At 38.2% G+C, this 22,318-nt stretch overlaps 2 protein-coding genes across 4 annotated transcripts; both read right to left on the bottom strand.

Moving 5' to 3' along the window:
* Positions 1-325: 325 nt before the first annotated feature.
* LOC133526172 (radial spoke head 1 homolog) lies at positions 326-3,486 on the bottom strand. 2 transcript variants are annotated; one of them, XM_061862663.1, is made up of 4 exons: positions 2,967-3,486; positions 2,569-2,724; positions 1,077-1,217; positions 326-989 (listed from the first exon to the last, which is right to left on the bottom strand). In XM_061862663.1, exons 2-4 carry the CDS (start codon positions 2,717-2,719, stop codon positions 850-852), a joined length of 432 nt encoding a protein of 143 aa, XP_061718647.1. In that variant the 5' UTR covers positions 2,720-2,724; positions 2,967-3,486; the 3' UTR covers positions 326-849. The 2 variants fall into 2 exon arrangements, with proteins under 2 accessions (XP_061718647.1, XP_061718645.1); XM_061862661.1 differs by having other exon boundaries at positions 326-1,217.
* Positions 3,487-3,629: 143 nt separating this feature from the next.
* Positions 3,630-22,270, bottom strand: LOC133526170 (dihydrolipoyllysine-residue acetyltransferase component of pyruvate dehydrogenase complex, mitochondrial). 2 transcript variants are annotated; one of them, XM_061862658.1, is made up of 10 exons: positions 22,036-22,270; positions 17,845-18,023; positions 17,336-17,518; positions 16,227-16,262; positions 14,412-14,594; positions 11,985-12,262; positions 7,231-7,325; positions 6,516-6,715; positions 5,532-5,634; positions 3,630-4,934 (listed from the first exon to the last, which is right to left on the bottom strand). In XM_061862658.1, the coding sequence occupies exons 1-10, from the start codon at positions 22,152-22,154 to the stop codon at positions 4,805-4,807; spliced, it is 1,506 nt and encodes a 501-aa protein (XP_061718642.1). In that variant the 5' UTR covers positions 22,155-22,270; the 3' UTR covers positions 3,630-4,804. The 2 variants fall into 2 exon arrangements, with proteins under 2 accessions (XP_061718642.1, XP_061718643.1); XM_061862659.1 differs by lacking the exon at positions 16,227-16,262 and having other exon boundaries at positions 22,036-22,269.
* Positions 22,271-22,318: the final 48 nt, after the last annotated feature.

Below are 22,318 nucleotides of genomic sequence, written 5' to 3'. Positions count from 1 at the left end.
CTCCAAAATTGAGTTAATTAGAATACCGATTTCTTTGAGAAAGTTATTTAATTTAAGCTCAGGAATGCACCCTTGAAATTAACGGACTTTAAAAAAAAACACCTTGTAGATGGTTTCATGGTACCTACTCTATTTCCTAACTACCCATTAAAACAGTTTGTGGCTAGCCACAGCTTCGAGCACAAGTAGATGAATTACAATAACCACAGTTAGCGAGTTACTGTAGATGTTTACTTGAATCATTTGAGCAATTTGATCTTTAGTGTTGTTGGCATGTAGGCAAGTGCGATATCCGAAAGTACTTAAAAGATGAACAGGTTTGAAATAGATGCTCCAATCAACTTTTATTTTTAGACATAATAAGAGGGAAAACTTTTAAACTGTTATGAAAGGAAATAAAATTTCTTAGGTACTTAAATTAATATACTCCAAAGCAGGAAGTAACTACACAGCAAAATAGAGTGCAATAGTGAGTAGCAACCAAAGAGCATATGATCAGTACGTTTTAGTAGCAACCTTCTGCAAATCTGCATACCAGTTAACAGCGTGTAAAAATTGTCGGCGTAATGTACGATTCCCACCGACCGGCTAGAGACGGGCCGCGCCGGAGCGCATTTTCAATGTGCCTACTGTCTATACATTATGTAGCTATGGCAGAAGCGATGGAGTCCGTCCAGAGCCGTTTGGCTTGCGGTCGTACAAACGTCAAATGCGTTCCGACTCCACACGTTCGGTGGGAATAGTACTTTAATAGCCCTCGTATGTCAACGTTTGACATTTTAGAATGTAGGTGATGTACCTACCTAGGTACCTATGTAAAATCTTCAGACCGTATTGACAGTTATTTTTCTAATTCTGTTGAACAACCCTTTCTTGGCTACTCTGTGATTTCTCACTTGGCCTCTCTAATCCCTGATAGAAGTGATTCCAAGGATCTAGCCGTCCAAACCCGACGTCCGCGCGTCCAAGCCACACATGGCCGTTTGGATCTGTCAACATCATCTCTTTTACAGGACAGTTCTCAACAAAATCCGTATTCAACACCGTGCCATCAGGAAACGTATATTTGCCTCTACCGTTGTAGGACCAGTCTTTGAACGGTCCCTCGTATTTGGAGCCGTCAGTGTAAGTGATGGTCACATCGTCGCCGAAGAGGCGGTCGCCTTCCCAGGCACCAGTGTACACATCGCCTTCTGCCGTGGTATACACGCCGAGACCTAAAAACATTAACCATTGACCACCAACTGCCACACAAAAAGCCTATCTCATCACAGTAGACACATAAACATATAGGTAACACGGAAGTTTTTTAACGAGTGCGAAATTATATCTTCTTTTTACCACACGAATATTTAGACATAAAAATCCGAAGTGAATTTGTAAATTACCTAAGTAACACCAAAGATCTAGGAAAAATAACGAAGAACATATTATATAACAGTTCAAACCGCACAGCAGAAACGCTATATTAATGGACTCTCAAGTGGATTTTACATTTAAAAAAGCAGAGTGCCTTAATAAAGATTATTTATGATTAAAATAAAGTAGGTCCCCAGGACCACGATTAAACCATGTGGGACATAATTATATCAATTCACGTAGATATAGAAAAGTTATTCGTCATAGGCACCAACTTATTAGAACTGTAAATTCCGTATCCCAGGACTGCTTATTGACACGTGATTTTATTTACGATGACAAAATAATACGTAATCCCTCATTTCCGTGGGCCGAACGTACAATGGATACCTACCGTACAATTAGAGCGTGAACGTTTCGGAATGATGGCACGGACCATTAACTCTGGATAAGAGACAAATCCGGAGTTACTTTCAGGAGCTCTTATTTTAGCTAGTGTAAAATGAACCTTATTGGCGCTTAGCACACTGCATCCGATTCGCACGTCGGAATATCGGGATATCGCTATCGTACGCGCATAAAAACCGGACAAGTGGGAATCGGACTCGCCCACCGAGGGTTCCGTACTTTTTAGTATTTGTTGTTATAGAGGCAACAGAAAATTTTAACTGTCGGACGGACAGCGGAGTCTTATTGTAGTAGGGTCCCGTTTTAAACGATATTGGTTCGGAAATGTAGGTACTACATATCCCTATTAGGAATTTTTGTTATTTATCGGACGCTTCAGTAATGCCTCCTGTTTCCAAAAGATTACCAAGCATATTATTCTAACATGGACAATTGAGGCGAAAAATATGGGTAGCTATTTCAGTTTTTTTTTAACTCTTGGATAGGACAACGCTTATTAGACTATTAACCACAATACCTATAATACCACATAAAATACAAACCATATAGCATAATAACCATAGAGTGAAGTTATACTAATCATAGCCGGACCGAAACCGAACTAATTGCAATTTGTAAAAATTCTTGAGATTAGTTGTGAAGCGGACCCCATGAGCCGTGGCAAAAATGCGGGGATAACGCGAGGAAGAAGAGAAAACGGCGCTTGTCGCTGTACGATCATCTTGGCTAGGCCCCCTGGTCTCTTTTGGCCAGCGGTCTCTCAGTCTACGTCACCTGTAACTAACCGTCTTATTTCCTTACCGTTCATCTTCAAGAACCGGTCCTTCTTCCTCGCCTCAAAAGAGCCCTCGTAGGTGTCCCCAGTTTCGTACACGAAGGCCCCCTCGTCGAACACCACTGCGATCTCTTTCATTGGCTTCTTTTGTTCCTCGGGCTCGACTTCGTCAGTCATGTTTGCTAAACACGAGAAAAGTATTCAGGAAAACAGCATACCTATAAGTAATTCTAACTTTCTGTGCATTCTTAAGCTGCGTGATGAACGTTATTCTGTGTATGAATTTAATTTTAAAACGATTACCTGCCTAATGAGCCTGATAGCTTTATTCAAATAATTTAGTCCAATAAATTCAAACTTCCCGTTTCGAAATACGTAAGTATATACCTACAAATTAGCAAAGTAAATACGTTTGCATAAGTACCTAAATGATATAATAGGTAGAATCACTTCCGAATTTATCCGTTATCACGTTCACGTCACCGTTTATTATACGTGCTCGTCGCGATTATGGCGTGACAACCTTGTGACGTGCCCGTCACAGAGCCGTCAAGCATTTGTATCGTCGTTCACGCCATAACGTGGCCGTGACCCGACTATAAACTAATGAGGTTGTAAACTACTTCTAGGGAGGGCCCAAATAAATAGCTGTTTTGTGGTAAGTTCCGTCTAGTTTATTTGTTGTCTCACGCGATGTTTCAGTAGCATTTTTGCAAATTTTATTAAAGGTTTTTTGTAATTTTAAATGCGATGATATGGTTTACGGAGTGATCGAAACTAAATATTAACATCGTCCATCACCAACGTCACCAACATAACGTTCTTTATCTTCTCTTATGATTAGAGAGTTGGATTCTTGACTCAACAAGTGCATTAAAGTAGAAGTATTTAATGAGTACCTTGACTGGGTGTGTAACAGTTTGGTTCCTTTTTATTTAATTTATATTATAGAAATTCAACTTTACAAATTCAAGCGATTGATTTAGCTATAAATAGTAACTTTATTATAATAGGCTTTAGGTTGAAAATCAAATGCATGAAAACTGTCTACCCACCTACTTAAGCCGGGTTAAATAAAACAATACAATTTATTTATAAATAAAATATATTTACTAACATTCATAAAATCATCTATCGGCATCAAAACTCGACGCATGGTAACAAAACGATATCTTGCGGCGAGTCACAACGCACGCTCAATAATACAAAGACCCAGTCTGTTTTAAAATCAATCGTAAATAAATACAAATAAGGTTCACAATTAAAAATAGCCTATCGGATTCAATTTTGTAGAAAATTGCGTCACAAATTTGATCGTATTAAGTACGGCGTAAGGTTGAAAATTGAAAAACTATGAATTGGCCTTTATGTTACTACGCGTGCGGCACTTGTTCAATATGTACACCAGCTACTCGGCCAAGCTCACTTCAGTCCCCAAACTGGCACTAGTAGTAAATAAATAAAGATCTGTACTCCAAAATACATTCGATGAATATGCATTCCAAATTTATTGAAACAATACCTATAAAAATCTCGGAGCAGTTTCACTTACTATTGAATTGTACGTAATCATTCTTTCATTTACACTAAATAAATAACCCTTAAATAACGCACATCCTTCGATGTTGTGTGCTTATGTGTATACAAAAATGTATTATTCAACAATATCAATACAAAAATGTGGAGGTTCAACGCTGAAACACAGCCTCGATTCTATTCAACAATGAATAAAAAATAAAAATAAATATAAACGACGGTAACGAAGGATATGATGAGGTTACTAATTTCTAACCCGCGATTTATACAATGGACCGTATGGTAAAAGCTCGTATAAACACTGATTAAATAACAAAAGCAAAATAAAAACAATGATAACACTTATATATGTACAATCTCAAGCGAGCTAAAGACATTATATGCCAATGAATTTCAATAAATGCTAATATGTATAAACAATCACATGACGCCGACGGTGTATTAATATGTATCTGAACTCTATTAATCTAGAAGCTTTGTACAAATCACACCAAGTCGTGCATGTGTGCGTTTGGATTATTAGGGGCGTAGGGTAAACATTACTCTAGCCCCCAAGGGTCAATAATTATTTTAACTGCAACGAAATTTAATCATCAGAACAGTCGCATGTATATCGCTTTGGATTTTATAGCAAACCGTTCCCTGTCGATTAAATTTCAGTGGTTTTTCAGTGCAGCGAGCTTATCGGTCCAGCGGACAAATCTGGCGTGTAGGGCTGTTCAGTGTTCACAGGATGATGTTGGCGGGGTCCTCCATGTTGTGCCGGAACTGCTTCATCCACTCGGCGCCCACCGCGCCGTCGATCACCCTGTGGTCGGCGGACGCCGTGAACGACACGAATTTGGCTAGTCTGAATCTGGAACAATATTTTTTTATGATTAACATTTGGAAGGAAGACCAGATCTAAAAAGCCCACAACTCAAACCTCGTTACCACTGCAGCCTTAAAACATATGTATAAAAATAATACAAATGATACTACTGAATGATCTTTTTTACCTCACAATATATGTGTAGATTGTACCCTAAAAATATAAGTTTAAGATTACGCAATATAGCTAAAAACATAGATGAGGTATTTGAGAGCGTAAAGGAAACAGCAGAACTGTCCCCGGTCCGTTTATTACTGACTGGTGCATAAGGGTGCGGTTTGCATGCATACGAGTATACTCGTACTACAAGAGGATATGGTGCCTATACCTAGACCGATTTTATTTAATCTTACCGATTTTTCAGTTCCATTCTAAATGATTTGCTTTAGCAACCTAAAGCGACTGCCATTCTAACCTTTCAACTTAGAAGGAAAACTAGGCCCTGTTGAGATTGGTCCAATTTCCTCATATGATTTTATTTCACCGCTATTCGACGACTTAGCTCTGTTTTTATATCCCAGATACTAAAATGACAGTTCAATTGAATTCGATTTTAGATTTATATTTAGATTAGACACGTACCCTTTCTCGGCCTCCTCATCAGGAATAACCAGCTCCTGCACGCCTCCGCACGCCAGGATCAGCGACTGCGGCGGGTTGATGATCGCGTTGAACATTGTGATGCCTGAAACAAATGAGCAAATTGTTAATAAAACACAAATAGATTATCATCAAATACAAATTTCCACACAGGACAGTTAATATAGGGACCGTGCGCGTTGCGAGGGTCTGCCTGAATCGGAACCATAAACATGTACATTTACACGTCACGTGTTTTCTTGTGCATAGTAGGTTCTGCCATCTTGTGGGCTACCTCGGGACAGTAAACATCACACTTACGCCTCGCGCCAAAAATCTGACGTCTCCTGTGCTGCCTCCTACAGTTCATGCATGCTCCCTATAATTGATTTATTTTTTAACCTGGCCCAGCTATGCCTTATATCATAAAATCTCCTCCACTTTCAAAGTCGGTTACAAATGTAGCCTATTCTCTCGCTTTATGAAAACGAATCGATTGATACCTAATTTAACAAAATAGGCTCAGTAGTGTTGGCGCTACTGTGGAGCACACGATACAAATATACATACATATTATAGTCTGACAAGAAATAATTATTGGCGCCACTAACCTTAAGCCAAGCTCATTAAAGCAAGAAATATTACTTTGCTAATCCGCGAGAAAATAACGTGTTAGTCAATCAGTGCTAACCCATTATATTTACTTGCGTATTTTTACATGCAATTAATGTTAGGTTAGCTCTAGCTTTAGGACGTAGATGTTCGAACGACGTAGCACCCAGAAAGACAAAGGAGAAGAGCAAGAAAAGCGGGGCCTGTTTTTGTGGTCGGAAATAACTTATTAGGGAAAAAAAAAACAAGTCTCGCCGTGCGGGCACTTGTTCGGGCAATAATAGCGCAGCGGCTTTCCCAAAATTCGTTGCCAGTGAAAAAATACAGTTAGCCGCCCCCTTTCATATGCCGTCTACGGCCCAAAAAAGTACTCACCATACATTCCAAGGTTGGAGACAGTCACGGTGCCTCCTTGGTACTCCTGGGGCTGCAGCTTGCCGTCCTTAGCCTTCTGTGCGAGCTCCTTCATGGTTTTGGAGATGTCGATGACGCCGCGCGAGTCGGAGTTGAAGATGATGGGCGTGATTAGGCCGGTGGGCGTGGCTACGGCTACACTCACGTCTACGTTCGAGAATCTGAAATTGATTAATATTATTTTCATTAAAAGTCCTTTACTGTCAGTATTACAGCTGTAACAATATCGATGAAATTTGCTATATGGGGGTTTCGGGGGCGAAAAATAGATCTAGTAGTCTTATCTCTGGGAAAACGCGCATTTTTGAGTTTCAATATGTTTTCATGGACTGTAATACGAGCAAACGGGTAGGTTAATTGCCACCGACGTAGTATAAAAAAAAGGTAATTTTGCGTATTGCAGTAACGAGCTACCAAATCAATAGGATTGTAACCAACAAAGGAATAAAAAGACGAGCAAAATATTGTAGCCGCAAATTTAATAGTTCATAGTAACGTATTGGTCAAACCAAGGACCATAATTATACTATACACAGTGTATAATATGGTCCTTGGTCAAACCTTTGCGCTGCACTATTTAATTAAAACTCCACTTGCTTTTGTTATACCTACGGCTATACGATGTCTGAAGGGCATCAAAACTTTAACTTATTTAAAAAAGAGCATGAAAACTTACTGTCTGATAGAGGTCTCCATCCAGTGCGAGTTGACGGTGGGGACGCGCTTGCACGCCGCCGCCACGGCTTTGATGATGAAATCATTCACCGACACCTGAAAGAGAAGCGCTACTAATGTACACACTAACACATGTAATATCAATAAAGAACATAGTGAGGCATTGGCTGGAGAGAGCTGGAGGAGGTCTCGCGGGACCGTGAACAACGAAAATCCCTTCAGAGAGTCCTATGTCCCTGACTAAGGGCAGAATACCATCATCATAGTATAGAACACGTCAGCTCGGCTACCCTGCTAGGACTGGAACTAGATACTAACATGTCTTGGAAACCGCACATCCAAAAACTTGCAAAAAAACTATCCTCTTTTATATACGCCCTCCATCACTTGAAACGCGTTACGGATTTTAAGACAGCCATCACAGCATATTACGCATACGCCTACTCTAGATTATCTTACGGCCTAGTGCTGTGGGGAAATAGCAGTGATGTAGACAAAATTTTCATACTACAAAAAACATGCATTAGGATACTAGTGAATATTGACCAACTAGACTCCTGCCGCCCCTATTTCATTAAGCACCAAATACTCACCCTGACCTCTATGTACATATTCGAGTCGAGCAAGTTTGTCAGGAAATACATCGATTTATATACGCCTTTAATTAATAATAGGAGAAACAATCGAAACTTAAATAAACTAAGATTGCCGCTTTCCACATTAAAGCTTGTTACGTCCGGCCCTCATTGCATGACCATACAAATTTATAATCACCTTCCGAATTCCCTGAAAGACCTAAATAAACCTAATAAATACCATATGCCTATGGTTTTTTGGACTAAAGGTAAGTTATACCTTTCAAATTATTATAAAAGACAAATAGCTTTGTCGCTATCATATTTGTTTGACATTTCTGCCAAAAATTTGGCAGTTTATCCTGCTTCTATTGAGCAGACCGGTATGAACTTGGTTTTGGTTCCAGTCATAACCAATAATTTAAATTAGCTCTTAAGACAAAAGAATCTGTCTCTGGCAATTTAGCTTTTAGTAAATCTGATGAAAAATACTGCAAACATGGAATGTACATCCACCCGGTGCATCAAAACATTCAATGTATTAGAGGAAAAGATTTACAGATTGAACTTTTTTTGAATGATTATAATATTGATATTTTATGTATTACTGAACATTGGTTGAATAATAATGAATTAATGCCTCAATTTAATAATCACCAGGTGGGCAGTTCGTTCACCAGACTTAGTTCCATACATGGTGGGTCATTAATTATATTAAATAGTCAGTTAAAATTTAAGGAACGTAAGGACATTGTATCCATGTCTGTTGAGCGGACTATAGAACTAAGTGCAGTAGAATTGGAGCAATTTATTGTTGTCTGTGCGTATAGGCCGCCTTTAAGTAATTTTGAAATATTTGAAAGCATAATGGAATCCGTCCTACTTAAAATATCACCTTCTAGTAAGAAATTACTTATATGCGGCGACTATAATGTAAATATTTTGGAAAATTCAACAGTAAGTTGTAGATTGTTGAATCTTTTCAAATCATGTAATCTCAACCACATGTTTATGGAGCCTACTAGAGTGACTGCCACTAGTGCCACCTGTATAGATAATATTTTCACTGATATTTTTCCTACCGCTAAAAATGTAATCAGCAAGTTAGAATCAGACCACTTAGGCCAATTAATGGTGTTTGAGGCTGTAAGGAAAAATACCTTGCGAAAACAAATAACTTTTGTACCAGTAACCTCTGACCGCGTGGAACGAATGAAACAAAGTTTAATTCAGGCGCTACCCTTTCTGTCTTCCAACATGAGTCCTAATGATATGTATAATTCATTCTTTCACACTTTTATGGAAAATTATAATGCGATATTTACTACAAAATCGGTCATGGTTAGTGATGCATCAGTTTTTAGTGAGTGGGCTACTGCAGAGTTACATCAACGAAGACGTGCATTGTATGCCTTGTATGAGGAACGGCGGTTCAATACGAGTGATGAATTTAAGGAATATGTTAAACAATATTCGAAGAAGTTTAAAATAGATTGCCATATCGCTAAGCGTAATTATATAAGTCAAACAATAAAAACTAGCTCTGATATAATTAAAACAACGTGGAAAGTAATTAATGTGGAGACTGGTAGATCAAAGCAAAGGATGAAAGATCTTAAACTAAAAATTGATGACAAAATCGTAGATTCCAGTTTAGATGTAGCAACAGAATTTGAAAAATTCTTCACCGAGGTACCAGCTTCCACAACTAAGAACTTAAATTCATCACCCTCGTCTGCCGTTACACTGTTAGAAGAGAATGTCCCAGAATGTACTAGAAACCTTAATTTTGAACATGTGAGTGCCTCAGATATATTAAAGGCGTTTAAATCAATTAATGTAAAAAAAACTAGTGACCTTTGGGGAGTCTCCGTTCATACTGTCAAATCCTTAATAGAAGTTGTAGCGCCTGACCTGGTAGTTATATTTAATAACAGTGTTGACTGCGGTGAGTTTCCTGATCTAATGAAACATAGTAAAGTCACTCCTTTATTTAAATCAGGTAGCACATCCGACCCCACTAACTTTAGACCGATATCAGTGTTACCAACATTCAGCAAAATTTTTGAAAAAATAGTTTTGAGTCAGTTATTGAAACATTTTAACATTAATAATCTAATGCACAACAAACAATTTGGTTTTACACGGGGTCGCTCAACAACCGACGCTGGTGTTGAGCTAATTAAACAGATCTTCGATGCCTGGGAGGAGTCACAGGATGCTTTAGGTATCTTCTGTGACTTATCTAAGGCCTTCGATTGCGTCTGTCATGAAACATTGATCAGGAAACTGCACTATTATGGAGTAAAAGGCTCGGCACTGAATTTAATAAAGTCTTACTTACACGGTAGAATACAAAGGGTTGATGTGAGTGGACAGCGATCACCGGGGTCATTGGTCTCTATGGGTGTACCGCAGGGATCAATATTGGGGCCGTTCCTGTTCCTTATCTACATTAATGACCTGCCTTACCTAGTAAAGACCCACCATGACATAGTATTGTTTGCAGACGATACTTCACTTATTTTCAAAGTCAAACGACAGCAACAAGCTTGCAGTGATGTAAACAATGCTATTTCTAAAGTAGTAAATTGGTTTAATGTTAATAATTTATTGTTAAATGAGAAAAAGACTAAGTGCATTAAGTTTGTTACAAGTCACATAAGGAATGAGCAAACAGGTGTCATTGTCAAGGATGAGGAATTGGAACTAGTAGATAGCACAGTTTTTCTTGGTATAACTTTAGATTCTAAACTACAATGGGGTCCCCATATTGCTAATCTCTCGAATAGACTGAGTTCTGCAGCTTTTGCAGTGAGCAAGATCCGTCAGTTAACAGACGTGAAAACAGCTCGATTAGTTTACTTTAGTTACTTTCATAGCATTATGTCATATGGTATTTTACTATGGGGTAGTGCTTCAGAGATAAATACCATTTTTGTTCTGCAGAAGAGGGCTATTCGTGCAATATATAAAATGTACCATAGAGACACACTTAGAGATAAGTTTAAGGACATTAACATAATGACAGTACACTGTCAATATATTTATGAGAATATTCTGTATGTACATAAAAACATTGCCAGTTTTAAGAAAAACTGTGAAATACATAATATTAATACTAGAAATAAGCATAAGCTCGCAGTGCCCTTCACTAGGCTCCATAAAATTAAGAAATCATTCATGGGTAATTGTGTAAGATTTTACAATAAACTTCCTAATATTATAACTGAATTGTCTGTTAGTAAATTTAAAAATTATGTAAAACGTAAGCTTATCTCTAAAGCCTATTATAGCACACAAGACTACATGAATGATGAAACACCGTGGGATTAAGTGTGATTGTAAAGAATGAATTATTTATTGTTATGTTATTAATGATGAAATTGATAATTCAATGTATATATATACCGTATTTTTTGACATTTAGATTTTATTCTAGAAAGGTTCTAGACTAGTATTTTTATACAATTTTGATGTATGACGATCTTTTTATGAAATTCTTATTATTAAGTTTACCATATCTATAATAGTTCAATGTTTTTTTAGAACAATAATAACTGCATCAATAAATTGCTCTGATATTTAGATTAAGATGATATTTGTAAAATTTGACGATTTAAAAGTGCTTGTTGCTAGGCCTATTTGAATAAAGAATATTTTGATTTTGATTTTAAGTTGTTTAATGATAAATTAAAAATATTTCTGGCTAGTAAATGTTTCTAGTAAATCCCGGCGATGGCGGGATGAACTGGACTCCTTCTTGAAGGAGTGGCCAGACATAGCACTGGACAGAGATCAGTGGAGAGATTGGGGGGAGGCCTTTGCCCAGCAGTGGGACACGACAGGCTCCAAATAATAATAATAATAAATAAATGTTTCTACAACTTAGATGATTTTTTTAGTGAAGAATATGATTAGGACAATACAAATCATTCATTACAGTAAATGATTAAAATGTACCTAGTTTAAGCTAAGTAGATTTAAGTTATCTAAATTTAAGGCTTAACTTGCTATGCCCTTGCAGGGCGGCACATGTATACCTTCTAAAATGTACCACCTTTAACAATTTATATAATGTGACATGCAATAAATATTCATTCATTCATTCATTCATTATCAAGACTACCACAGGACTAGGTCTTAAAGATAGGTAAAAACAAAGAATACACAAAGTTACCTTGACACCGGGGCTTTCTTTAGCTAATCTAGCGTTGATCTTCTCTCGCATCTCTAGCGTCTTCTCTACATTAACCGTGGCCACAAGCTGATAATGAGGTATCTGCTGCTTCGCGGCGCTCAGTCTCTTGGCAATGGTTTCCCTCATGCCCGACAGGGGGATGTCCACGAAGGCGGCGCCGGGCGCGGGCGCGGGCACGGCGAAGGACACGGGCGGCGCGGCGGCGGCGGCCGACAGGTCGCCGCTCTTCAGGGACCCGTACAGGCCGGAGCCCGTGCCTGGAGCGATACGATCAATGTAGTCGCCATCCAAAATATCTACACTCAGGCGAATCATTTCACGAAAAAGCTACGCAAGTCACGATTTCATTACGTATAGGATGACATTATTGAGTAGCAAATAACATAACAAAACATTTCAAGGTATTGAAGAACGTTATGCATGACAGGAACTGTGGTCTAAGGGGCTTTGGAAGAACTCGGTTTTCAGTTAGATCTCACTTCTTTTATTCGTTAACGAACTTGGTATTTTTTCACCTTTATGTTAAGTTTTAACGTATGTAAGTACTTATATGATACAAATATACTTAAGTTAAGAAAATTCTTTTGATAAATAAAGTTCTATGAACCTGAAATTAAGTGTGTATAATACAAAACTTAAATTAGAATCATGTAGAAAAGGAACACGTTAACACGTAATAAAATGGTGAATCGAGTATCTTTTGCCGTGGAATGACCTAGATACTCAAAAAATTTTGAAAATGCACTTTTAAAGTGCGGCTACATTATGCCAGACATCTTCAAAGGAGCGCTAACTGTTTATTTTGTGAATACGATGAATGTACAGCGCTTGTTCAATACAAAAGCGGCACACTCGCCAAATTTACACACAGATGCTTTAAATGCACCTTAAAGTCTTGGCAATAAAGCAAGGATGCATTCATTGTATTCGACTCGATATGTTAAGTGGTCAGAAATATGAGGTTGTGCTGGTCGATTTCAAAGCAAATAGACTATAATCGCTTAAAACAAACTAGACAGGTACTACAGTCAACTAATATCCTAAATACGGGTATTGTAACTCTAAAGACAAAAAACTCGACTAAAAATACATTCGTCAGTATTAGCGCTGCAATACTGACCTACAAACTAGCAAAAGCTACAAAAAAAGCGTTCCAAGTAGAAAAAAAAACATGAAAAGAAAAACTAAAAGTACTACCTAAACAAGTTATGGGCATAAAATAACTCGCTAGATTTACGTGAAACAAATAAAAAAATATGGAATAAAAATAAAAAAATAACCCAGGGGAAATCTTATGCAGACGCTTCTTTGACATTAACTAAAACAAAGAAAAAGAATAATTGTAGAGCAGACATCCATTCACCTTACAAAAAGAAAAGATTAGCCATTCAGAATATCTAACTACAACTGTGTACATACATTTCATCTTGCAACAGTGAACTCAACGATTGATTTCTCACTAATGTCACTTGACGTTATTTCGCTTATGTACTACCAAAGTACCCTAAAGGTATCCTAGTTCAGGCACATGTGAACCGTCACAAATTTTTTAGTCTTTTTTTAAATATTTGAATGTAACTTGTTATGCAACACAACACATTTTTTTAATAATTTATGTTTATGTTTATAGTCATAAATGCGTATTTACACTCCCTTGTGCATTTGTTAATAAAGTTTGAATTTACATAACACTAATTGAGGCTTATTAGCTCGGCCGAGGCAAATCACGTCTATACTGGCCGTTTTGTGCGCGAGGCTAATGACGTAAAAATAAGCTTGAAAACTACCTCCAACATTTCGAAGGCAACATTGCCTTTGTGGTCCCGGATTAACACACGTGCTATAATTATTTTGCAGTTCAAGTATAATCAGCAAATCTTAGCAAGTTTAGCACCACTGCACACATTTATTTTGTATGCAGTGGTGCTAAGCTACCAGTTTTGCTGACTGTACAGAGGGGCATGATCTCCTGCGTCAAGATGTTTATATGTAATTACAAAGCGATTTTACTTTAGTAAAATGTCATCTAAGATAGGTATAATTGAAAAATTAAATATATAACGCATTTATTTTGCTTACAGGGAGACTCCATCCCTTTGATCATAATTTACTTGTTTTTGTTGAATAAAGAATTTTGTATTTGTATTTGTATAACACTTATCTTGCCAAATATTAGGATAAATATCAAGCATGTTAAAAAAATTCAAATTGTACAGTTAAAATGCTCATCAATCATGTTAGAATCGACTTAGGTTTTCCTTGTCATCTAAATGAGTAGCATCGCAAAATCAATGTAGTTAAGCAACAAATTAAACAATAGTTATTAGAAAATCAATCATTAAGTCCCCTAATCCATCCAAGCCTCCCAAGCACCTCGCAGAAATAGCCCCTGCAGCATCCTCTCACCTCCCAGCCGGATGTTCCTAATCTCGGCCAGTCTCCGGGCCATGGGGCTCGCGTACACCCTACCTCCGGGCGCGGCGGCGGCGGCGGCGGGGGGGGGGGGGGGGGCGGGGGCTGCGGGCGCGGCGGGGGCGGCCGGCGCGGGGGCCGGCGCGCCCGGCGCGGCCGGGGCGGCTGCCGCCGGGGCTGGAATATACACCTTATTTGTAGTACGGCACAGTTGAAAATACAATGTGCATTGTACAGGCATTATACATACATCATCAGAGGTCACCACGTTCGATGTGTTGCGTCTCTATCGCACATGTAATTCGTACGTAAGTGTGACAGGGAGGCAATAGGCCGAACGTGGTTCGCGTTAGGCTCTCTGATATGTAAAAGAAAAGAGTATCGCCTCGGCCGCAAAACGCGGTTGTGCATTTTTAGAGCGCCTAGGTCGTCGCGCTATACCCGATGCGTGAGCCGTATCTGATGGCGACTACACAACAGAAGGTAGTGAAGACATTACAAAAGATCAAGAATTGAAGCAATTTAAAAGAAATATATTATACAAGATAATACTTTGAATAGGTTATTATTCATTTTCCTCGCGTTGTCCCGACGTTTTTGCCACGGCTCATGGGAGCCTGGCAACTAATCCCAAAAATTGACGTAGGCACTGGTTTTTACGAACGCGACTGCCATCTGCCCTTCCAAACAAAAGGGGTAAACTAGCCCTTATTGGGATTAATCCAGTTTCCTTATTATGTTTTCTTTCACCGAAAAGCCACTAGTAAATACAAAAATGATATTTGGTACATTAGTTCCGAAAAACTCATTGGTACGAGCGGGGTTTTAACCCGTGACCTCCGGATTGAAATTCGCACGCTCTTACCACTAGACCACCAGCGCTTCTAATAGGTAATTTATTTGTAACTCTAAAAATTAAGAGATAGTCTTACGAATAGTTTTAGGACTTTAAATAAAACAAGAAGTATATAGAAAGAATATGTACAAGTATGGAAGAAAGCAATGTTAATTGTAATAGTGCTCCCTTATTAGCTGTTATAAAATGTTAGGTATACATCGTGTACAGTTACATTGGACTATATAATAAAACACTATCAAGACTATGTTATATGTATAACCTTTTATAACAGCCAATGTAGGAGCATCATAAAGCATTCAGTCTCTTGACAATCATACTTAACTACTTTTCTTTTCTACACCTTATTTCGTTGCAACACAGTTCACAATTGGTCAGTTAACCGTATCAACGATGGTAAAACATTTCTAAAGGTGCGCTCAACACTAACGAATATGCCGCGAATTCACATGCTGGTTTACTACAGAATGCGCGCTGTACGCGAAGCGTTAATAGGGGATATTACGCAAACCTTTGCGTAGGGAGCGCCTCTAGCACTTACTAAGGGCCTACCGCGAAACACGAAAATCGAAGTTTCGTTATCTGCCTCTCTATCACGCTTGCATAATCGAGCGATAAAAATACAACGAAATTACGAATTTCGCGTTCCCGGTAGGCCTCTGTAAACAAACCGGCTTGGTGTCATCAATGTCATAGTGAAAACTTCTAAAAAACTGTTTAATACATAGTATGTATAACTTACTCTATGGTTTACGATATGTGATAGTGCTGCTCTCTGGCGGCAGAACATCCCAGTAATACTCTCTATTAGACGCGCAATCTGAAGCAAACCAGCTTGGGCACTCGTTCTTGCTAGATCGCACATCTGTGACATATTTCCTAGTTAGTTTTGATTGTAAAGTGACCGAACATGGATAATATGCAGCAGTAGTGAGTTATGTTGAATGGGTAACCTTTTTCAGCTGGGGGCTTCGCCGGGGCTCCAGTGGCTGTGGATGAATTAAATGAGTTATCAAACCATGCAATGTCACACGAAACTCCTTAAAACTTTTAAATGTTCAAACCAAACAAGTAATCAAGTATTTTACATACATTGTCATCCAATTCAAGTTTTTAGTAAATATATGTAACCGCGGTCGGCAAAACGTCCTACTTTGTCGCTTGCCATAAGGACGCCTTGACAGGTTATACGTACTCGTACCAAGATACAAGCATATCTCGTCCTTATGGCAAGCGACAAAGTGGGACGTTTCGCCGGCCGGATTCACATATTCTTATTCATAAATTATTGGCCATAATCTTATACCTATTACGCAAGGAAATACTAATTCATGCGCGTAAATTAAGGACGCAAAAGTTTTTCTCCGTAAATTGTATCTAACCGCGAAAATCGAAATGTTGTTTTCATCGAATCGAGATTTTCACGATAGGCCCCGTAAATTAGATGACGCTGTCCTGCGTCATACGTTTTGTGGTAACAAATGTACAAATTTATCGCCTAATGTACGCCGCGCCATCTACTTTAGCTGTTAAAACTGCGGCTGGAAAATTAATATAAACTTCTGTATGTACACTTATGTTCGTTAGAAAATGCATATTTCGATTTTTGTAACTTAATGGGTAAATCATTTCTACTCGGCACTCTTAAGGTGGTTCGATTTCCATCGCGCAAAAAAATAGTTTTATTTATTAATTCATGTAACACTAAAATAACTATTTTTGCGTGATTACTGTATGAAACAAAGTTTTTCTATCAATTTAGAGCAAACGAATATTCGAAAGTAGATAGATGCGCACATATATATATATATATATATATATATATATATATATATATATATATATATATAAGTAGATAGATGCGCACATATATATATATATATATATATATATTATATGTAGTATAATAACCTAACCACCTTAAGCTAAACCTGTTAGATCAATCAGTGTGGTTAATTAAAATTGTGAATCCCTGTATTAATCTAAAATGGGTCGGAGGGATGTGGACCGAGGGCAAGCAGGCTTCCCCCAACATTCCTCAAAACTCGTAACAGTATCTTACAGTCATCCTTAAAGTCCTTGAAGGCAGCAACATCGGCCTGGTTCTCCACAATGATGCAGAGCAGCTTGCCGACGGCTACGCCTTTGGTGCCGGCTGGGATGAGGATCTTGGCCAGGTAGCCTTCTTCGGGGGTCTCGAAGCCCATGGTCGCCTTGTCTGTTTCGATTTCGCAGAGCAGGTCGCCTGTGAAAAAGGTGTTTTTAAATCATAAAGTCTAAACATAGATTTCAAGTGTGTAAGCCTGGAAAAAAATCAAAGTATTGTGTGTTTTGAATCCACGTCAATATGGGAACTATTAGTAGTTTTGCTCACGTCGCCGCGGCTCGAAAAAAACCCGAACCACCCCGCTCGGCACCGAGCGACTCGAGCAAAATGTAGACTTGAATCTATCTCGGCCCTCAGCGGTGGCGGCGGGCGGCAACGTTCGCACCATTCGCTACCTCCCGCTGGCCGCATGCATTTGATAAACAATATTTATGAAATCCAAGCATTATCCATTTTTTAATTACCTTCACTGAGTTTGTCTCCCTCCTTCTTCTCCCAACTGACGATGGAGCCACTCTCCATGGTGGGCGACAGCGCGGGGAGGTTGACCTTCGAATGTGTGGGCAGGTCGGAGTAGTGTCTCAGCTGTGGGGTCCATTGTGGGGCGGCGAGCACTCGCTTCACATGTGATGCTGAGAGTAATCTGCAATATTTATATATTTTTTGTATTACATTAAACATATTACTTTATTATTATACATTATTAGTTCCGCGAAAACTATTTATTGCCTACACCAGTTAAATTGCACAGCGAGCCGTGGCGGGAAGCTTCCACCGGCTCGGCATAATTTATGGGCTGGAAGGAGCTGCTGAGGAAATCGTAGGTAGATGGATAGATATAAGAACGAACTAGAACTAACGCCAGGAAGATTTTTTTTTTTCTATCCATCATCTACCTACGATTTCCTACCTTCTAGCTAGAACTAACGCCAAGAAGATTTATTTTTTCTATTCATCATCTACCTAAGATCTCCTAAGCAGCTCCTTCCAGCCCATAAAGTATGCTTAGCACACGCGCGAAAGAAGAAGAAGAAACGAATAAGTAGTCTATCTCGCGTTCAAAATGCAGTCGCGGAAGCGCTCTCGTGCAAAGCAGGCAGATGATCATTAATACCATTTTTATCATTTTGGATAAGGGAGAAGAACTCTGATACTCGCGCGGGTTTGTACCTGGTGCAAAGGTTGGCCATCGCTATCCAACGTGGTAACGCGGCAAGTGTGATGGGCACCTTTGCTCCCGGTACAGCTCGCGGAGGTCTTTTAGAATAAGATATTTTTATTTAGCATGGTACTCGTAGTTTATCCATTTATTATAGTATTTTATGCAACAGTTGTATAAGAAGGGTCAAAAAAGGCGAGTGGCGTGAGTTACAATGTGAGCCGGAGCCGAAGGCGTAGGCGAACATTGTAAAGGAATACGCCACGAGAATTTTTTGACCTACTTATACAACGTTGCATACAATATTTTTCCTACGAGTCAACAAAAATAAATCTTAATTTAGGTAAACAAATTACAGCAAAAGTATATAGCCAAGACGCGCGAGCATACCTTGTTACGCGCCCGGCCCGCCCCGGGCCGCGGCCGGCCGGTCAGCGACACCTCCTCGTAACTCATGAGGCCCTGGTACTTGCTACTTGCTAAATTAATTTTTTGGACAGTTTTTTCTCAAGTTTGGCCACCGTAGCCTACGGAGACTAACAAGCAACGCTAAGCGGTCTTCGTAGTCTATGGGTGTTGCTATAATACGGGTGTCACATGCGTGTTTCAGACTTATGAAGTAATTATTTTTACTATGCAACCAAATGAATATTTTGTACGTTGGCAGCAATGCACTTAGTTTAAAACTGTATTCGTTTTGGTTTTGTTAGGTTGGTAGCCATTAATCGCAGTAACATTATAGCTTATAAAAGCACAAGAGCTTTTATGAAGAATAGACAATATAGACTTTTCTTGAAATCTTTTATGTATGTTTTTATATTCATGTTAATGAATGCATAAATGACAGATAACAGTAGAGGAGTAGGAAAAATACGTTTAAGCATTGTCACGCACACGTATTCTTCGCCTTCACGCCTTCGTCCAGTCAAACGAGACAACGCGATTGGTTGATGAGTTCGCATCACGCGCGCGATTGGTCACAACTAGTTGCGATGTAACTTTGTATTCTATTTTTTATCCGGTTACAAACCCTACTTAATTACTTGTATACTAGTTCTGCAGATGTAAGAAAAATGGATACTGAGGAACTATTGAATTTGTGTTATCTCCATTATCATTATGCTAACAAACCATCATTTATTTAAGCATCGGGGATCATTCTGCTAGACGAGACTAGAGACTATTCTAATAGAGTCTAGAGTCGGACCAAAATAAGTTGGTTTTGATACCCCAGACATTGCGAGTGTTGTGTTAAGTAAACATCATATTGTCATAGAAGTTTGATGCTTAAAATAACTTAGCTTGCACACAAGACAGGCAGAGAAAGCCTTAAGACTTTTAGAGTCAGTCCTAGCTAACTCTGCAGCGCGTTTGATAACACAGACTGTGAAAGTGTTATTTTAAACGTCACAATTTCATAGATATTAGGCGGGTCCACACAGAGCGAGCGAGCGAGCACGTACGTGCGAGGCAATTTCCTCACGCACAAACCGGCTACTGTACACGTGCCTCGGCCGAGGCGGCGCATGCGTTTTCCTCAGGCTCTACACTGGCCGGTTTGTGCGTGAGGAAATTGCCTCGCACGTATGCTAGCTCTGTGTGGACCCGGCTATTTGATGTTTATGATAACACTTGCACGCTCTGTGCTATCAAATTCACTGCAGAGATGTCTTGGTCTCATTTTAGCTATGATAAAGAGTAGTTATGGTACATTCATAAGTTTCATGATAAAATTATTTTTTAAATATATATTACTTTATTTATATTTAAAGATTTATTTTATAAATAAACATGCTATGTAACTTATCAATGTCAGGGCAATGACAAATAAGTCTCTTATCAGTGATATGAATTGGCAGTCCAAGCTACTTGTCTAGGCTAGTAAAAATATAGAATTTGAATGTACCACCATACCACAATATTAAATATTAGGATAACTTTAGTTTGTATTATATTGCACTTGTGATCCTGAGGGCTAAATGCAAGTTTTAGTAAATAATGTGTAAAATTTATGAATATATGAACATTTTCTGAAGATATCAATGGCAATGCACCCTATAAAATTGATTTGCAAAGTTCTTGCCTATCTTATAGTCCGTTTTTTTTAGATTAGAAATTTTATAACCCCAAAAGTAGTGGTAACTTTTCCTCTGTGTACATATTATTGTACCACAATAATAAATATTATTTCGGAAGAATAAGTTTATATTCATTACATGTCTTTTTATTGAAAAATAAGTCATGGCAAATATGTAACAATCATAAATCATATATAATCTTTTACATTCTTTCGCTTTCATATGTAAGTTACTGATTTTTAAAAAGTGTTTATGAATAAAAATATGTCAAGATTGTTTACCTTTTTTCTACTGCTATAAGATAGGGTATTTAAGACAATTTGGCACTTTCTTTGGCTGACTCAAGAAGAAAAAATCAGTCTGTCATCTCCAGCTTCTGATTTATTAATCATGCCCTTAAAGTGTATAATCGATAATGTGTTGATGATTGATTGATTGATGTGTTCCATTGTTCTGAGAATGACTTCATTAAAGTCACTTTGTTTGTATTATGTTATCCTTCTACTAAAACTAGTGCCTACACCAATTCTAGGGATTAGTTGCCATGCAGACCCCAGGCTTCCATGAGCTGTGGCAAAAATGCTTGGACAATGCGAGAAAGATGATAATGATGATAGAAATAATTTTTATATGTATCTAGGTTAATATTATAATTGGCTATTTGCACCTCTATTTTTCAATATTTGCTGCCCTTTTCATGCTGGCATTTCATTGGCTAACATTGATAGGTGGAAATGCATATGTAATTAAAAGGCAATTTAAGATATGACCAAAACAAACATAATAGGCAGATTAAATTCATATGTTTTTCAACACTACTGGATTACTAGAAGGAAATTTCTATCTTTGATGAAATTTCATATTTTTGCTGCTATTAAATATACTGTGTGGTCAGTGGTGATGATGAAAACCACAGTAAAAAAATTATATATGGAAATGCCTTTAGAAGTAATTGATAGAACTGGAAATCAATAAACTGTACAAACCAATATAATTGTAATGGATATTAATGGTTCATAAACTTTACACATAAACATGTATGTATTAGGAATAGCTGTAGTATTTTGTATATATTTTTTAATTACATGAAATTTTCATGTCACATCATTTGCAATAGGGTTTAAAGAAGATACAAATTACATTCCCTACTTTTGGCATAACACCAATGTTTACACGTGGACTGTTGAGGCTTGACGGGTGCTGATCATGATCATGTCAGATGACAGTGATGACAATTCGCAAGGTGAAGACCATTGACGTTTCGGTTATGCAATTGTTACCGCTAACTAAACCTACTGGAACTTACGCAAATACGAAATAACGTAACTTATGAAAACAAAAAGTCCAACTTAATAGCTAAAATTAGCAAAATATATGAAATGTTTCGTTTTTTTATAAACAATTACAGCAAAACTCACTTGCTAGGGTGCTTTCGACGGGCCAACTCGGTGCTTACACATCTCGTGATATTGCTCCTGACCACTTTATTTAAGCTATTGTTTAGTAACTGGTTTCGTAATACAATCGTTCGCAACATGTTTGATTCTGGATGAAGCTAAATCTATGCCGTCCTGATGATCTGGACGGTTTTATGTTAAACCGTAGGATCGACCTTTTCTGATTTGTAGGTCGTTGAAATCACAGATAAAGTAGGGTTAGAGAAATGTCATTATGTCAATGTCACCGTGACATTTCATCCAT

This window comes from Cydia pomonella, chromosome 16 (genome assembly GCF_033807575.1).
Source record: "Cydia pomonella isolate Wapato2018A chromosome 16, ilCydPomo1, whole genome shotgun sequence".
In the NCBI taxonomy this organism is placed as follows: domain Eukaryota; kingdom Metazoa; phylum Arthropoda; class Insecta; order Lepidoptera; family Tortricidae; genus Cydia; species Cydia pomonella.
The sequence above is the reverse complement of the archived record's forward strand: the minus strand, read 5'-3'. Positions and strand labels throughout refer to the sequence as shown.

Bases quoted from the DNA above. Each gene is read 5' to 3' on its own strand.
- LOC133526172 (XM_061862661.1), bottom strand. From the start codon at position 2,719: ATGACTGACGAAGTCGAGCCCGAGGAACAAAAGAAGCCAATGAAAGAG. The intron at 1,218-2,568 runs GTAAGGAAATAA...TAATGTTTTTAG, and splicing joins CCGGTTCTTGAAGATGAACG to GTCTCGGCGTGTATACCACG.
- LOC133526170 (XM_061862658.1), bottom strand. From the start codon at position 22,154: ATGTTGCGAACGATTGTATTACGAAACCAGTTACTAAACAATAGCTTA. The intron at 17,519-17,844 runs GTAATTAAAAAA...CCTTTTTCACAG, and splicing joins GGGAGACAAACTCAGTGAAG to GCGACCTGCTCTGCGAAATC. The intron at 4,935-5,531 runs GTACGTGTCTAA...ATATTGTTCCAG, and splicing joins GATGAGGAGGCCGAGAAAGG to ATTCAGACTAGCCAAATTCG.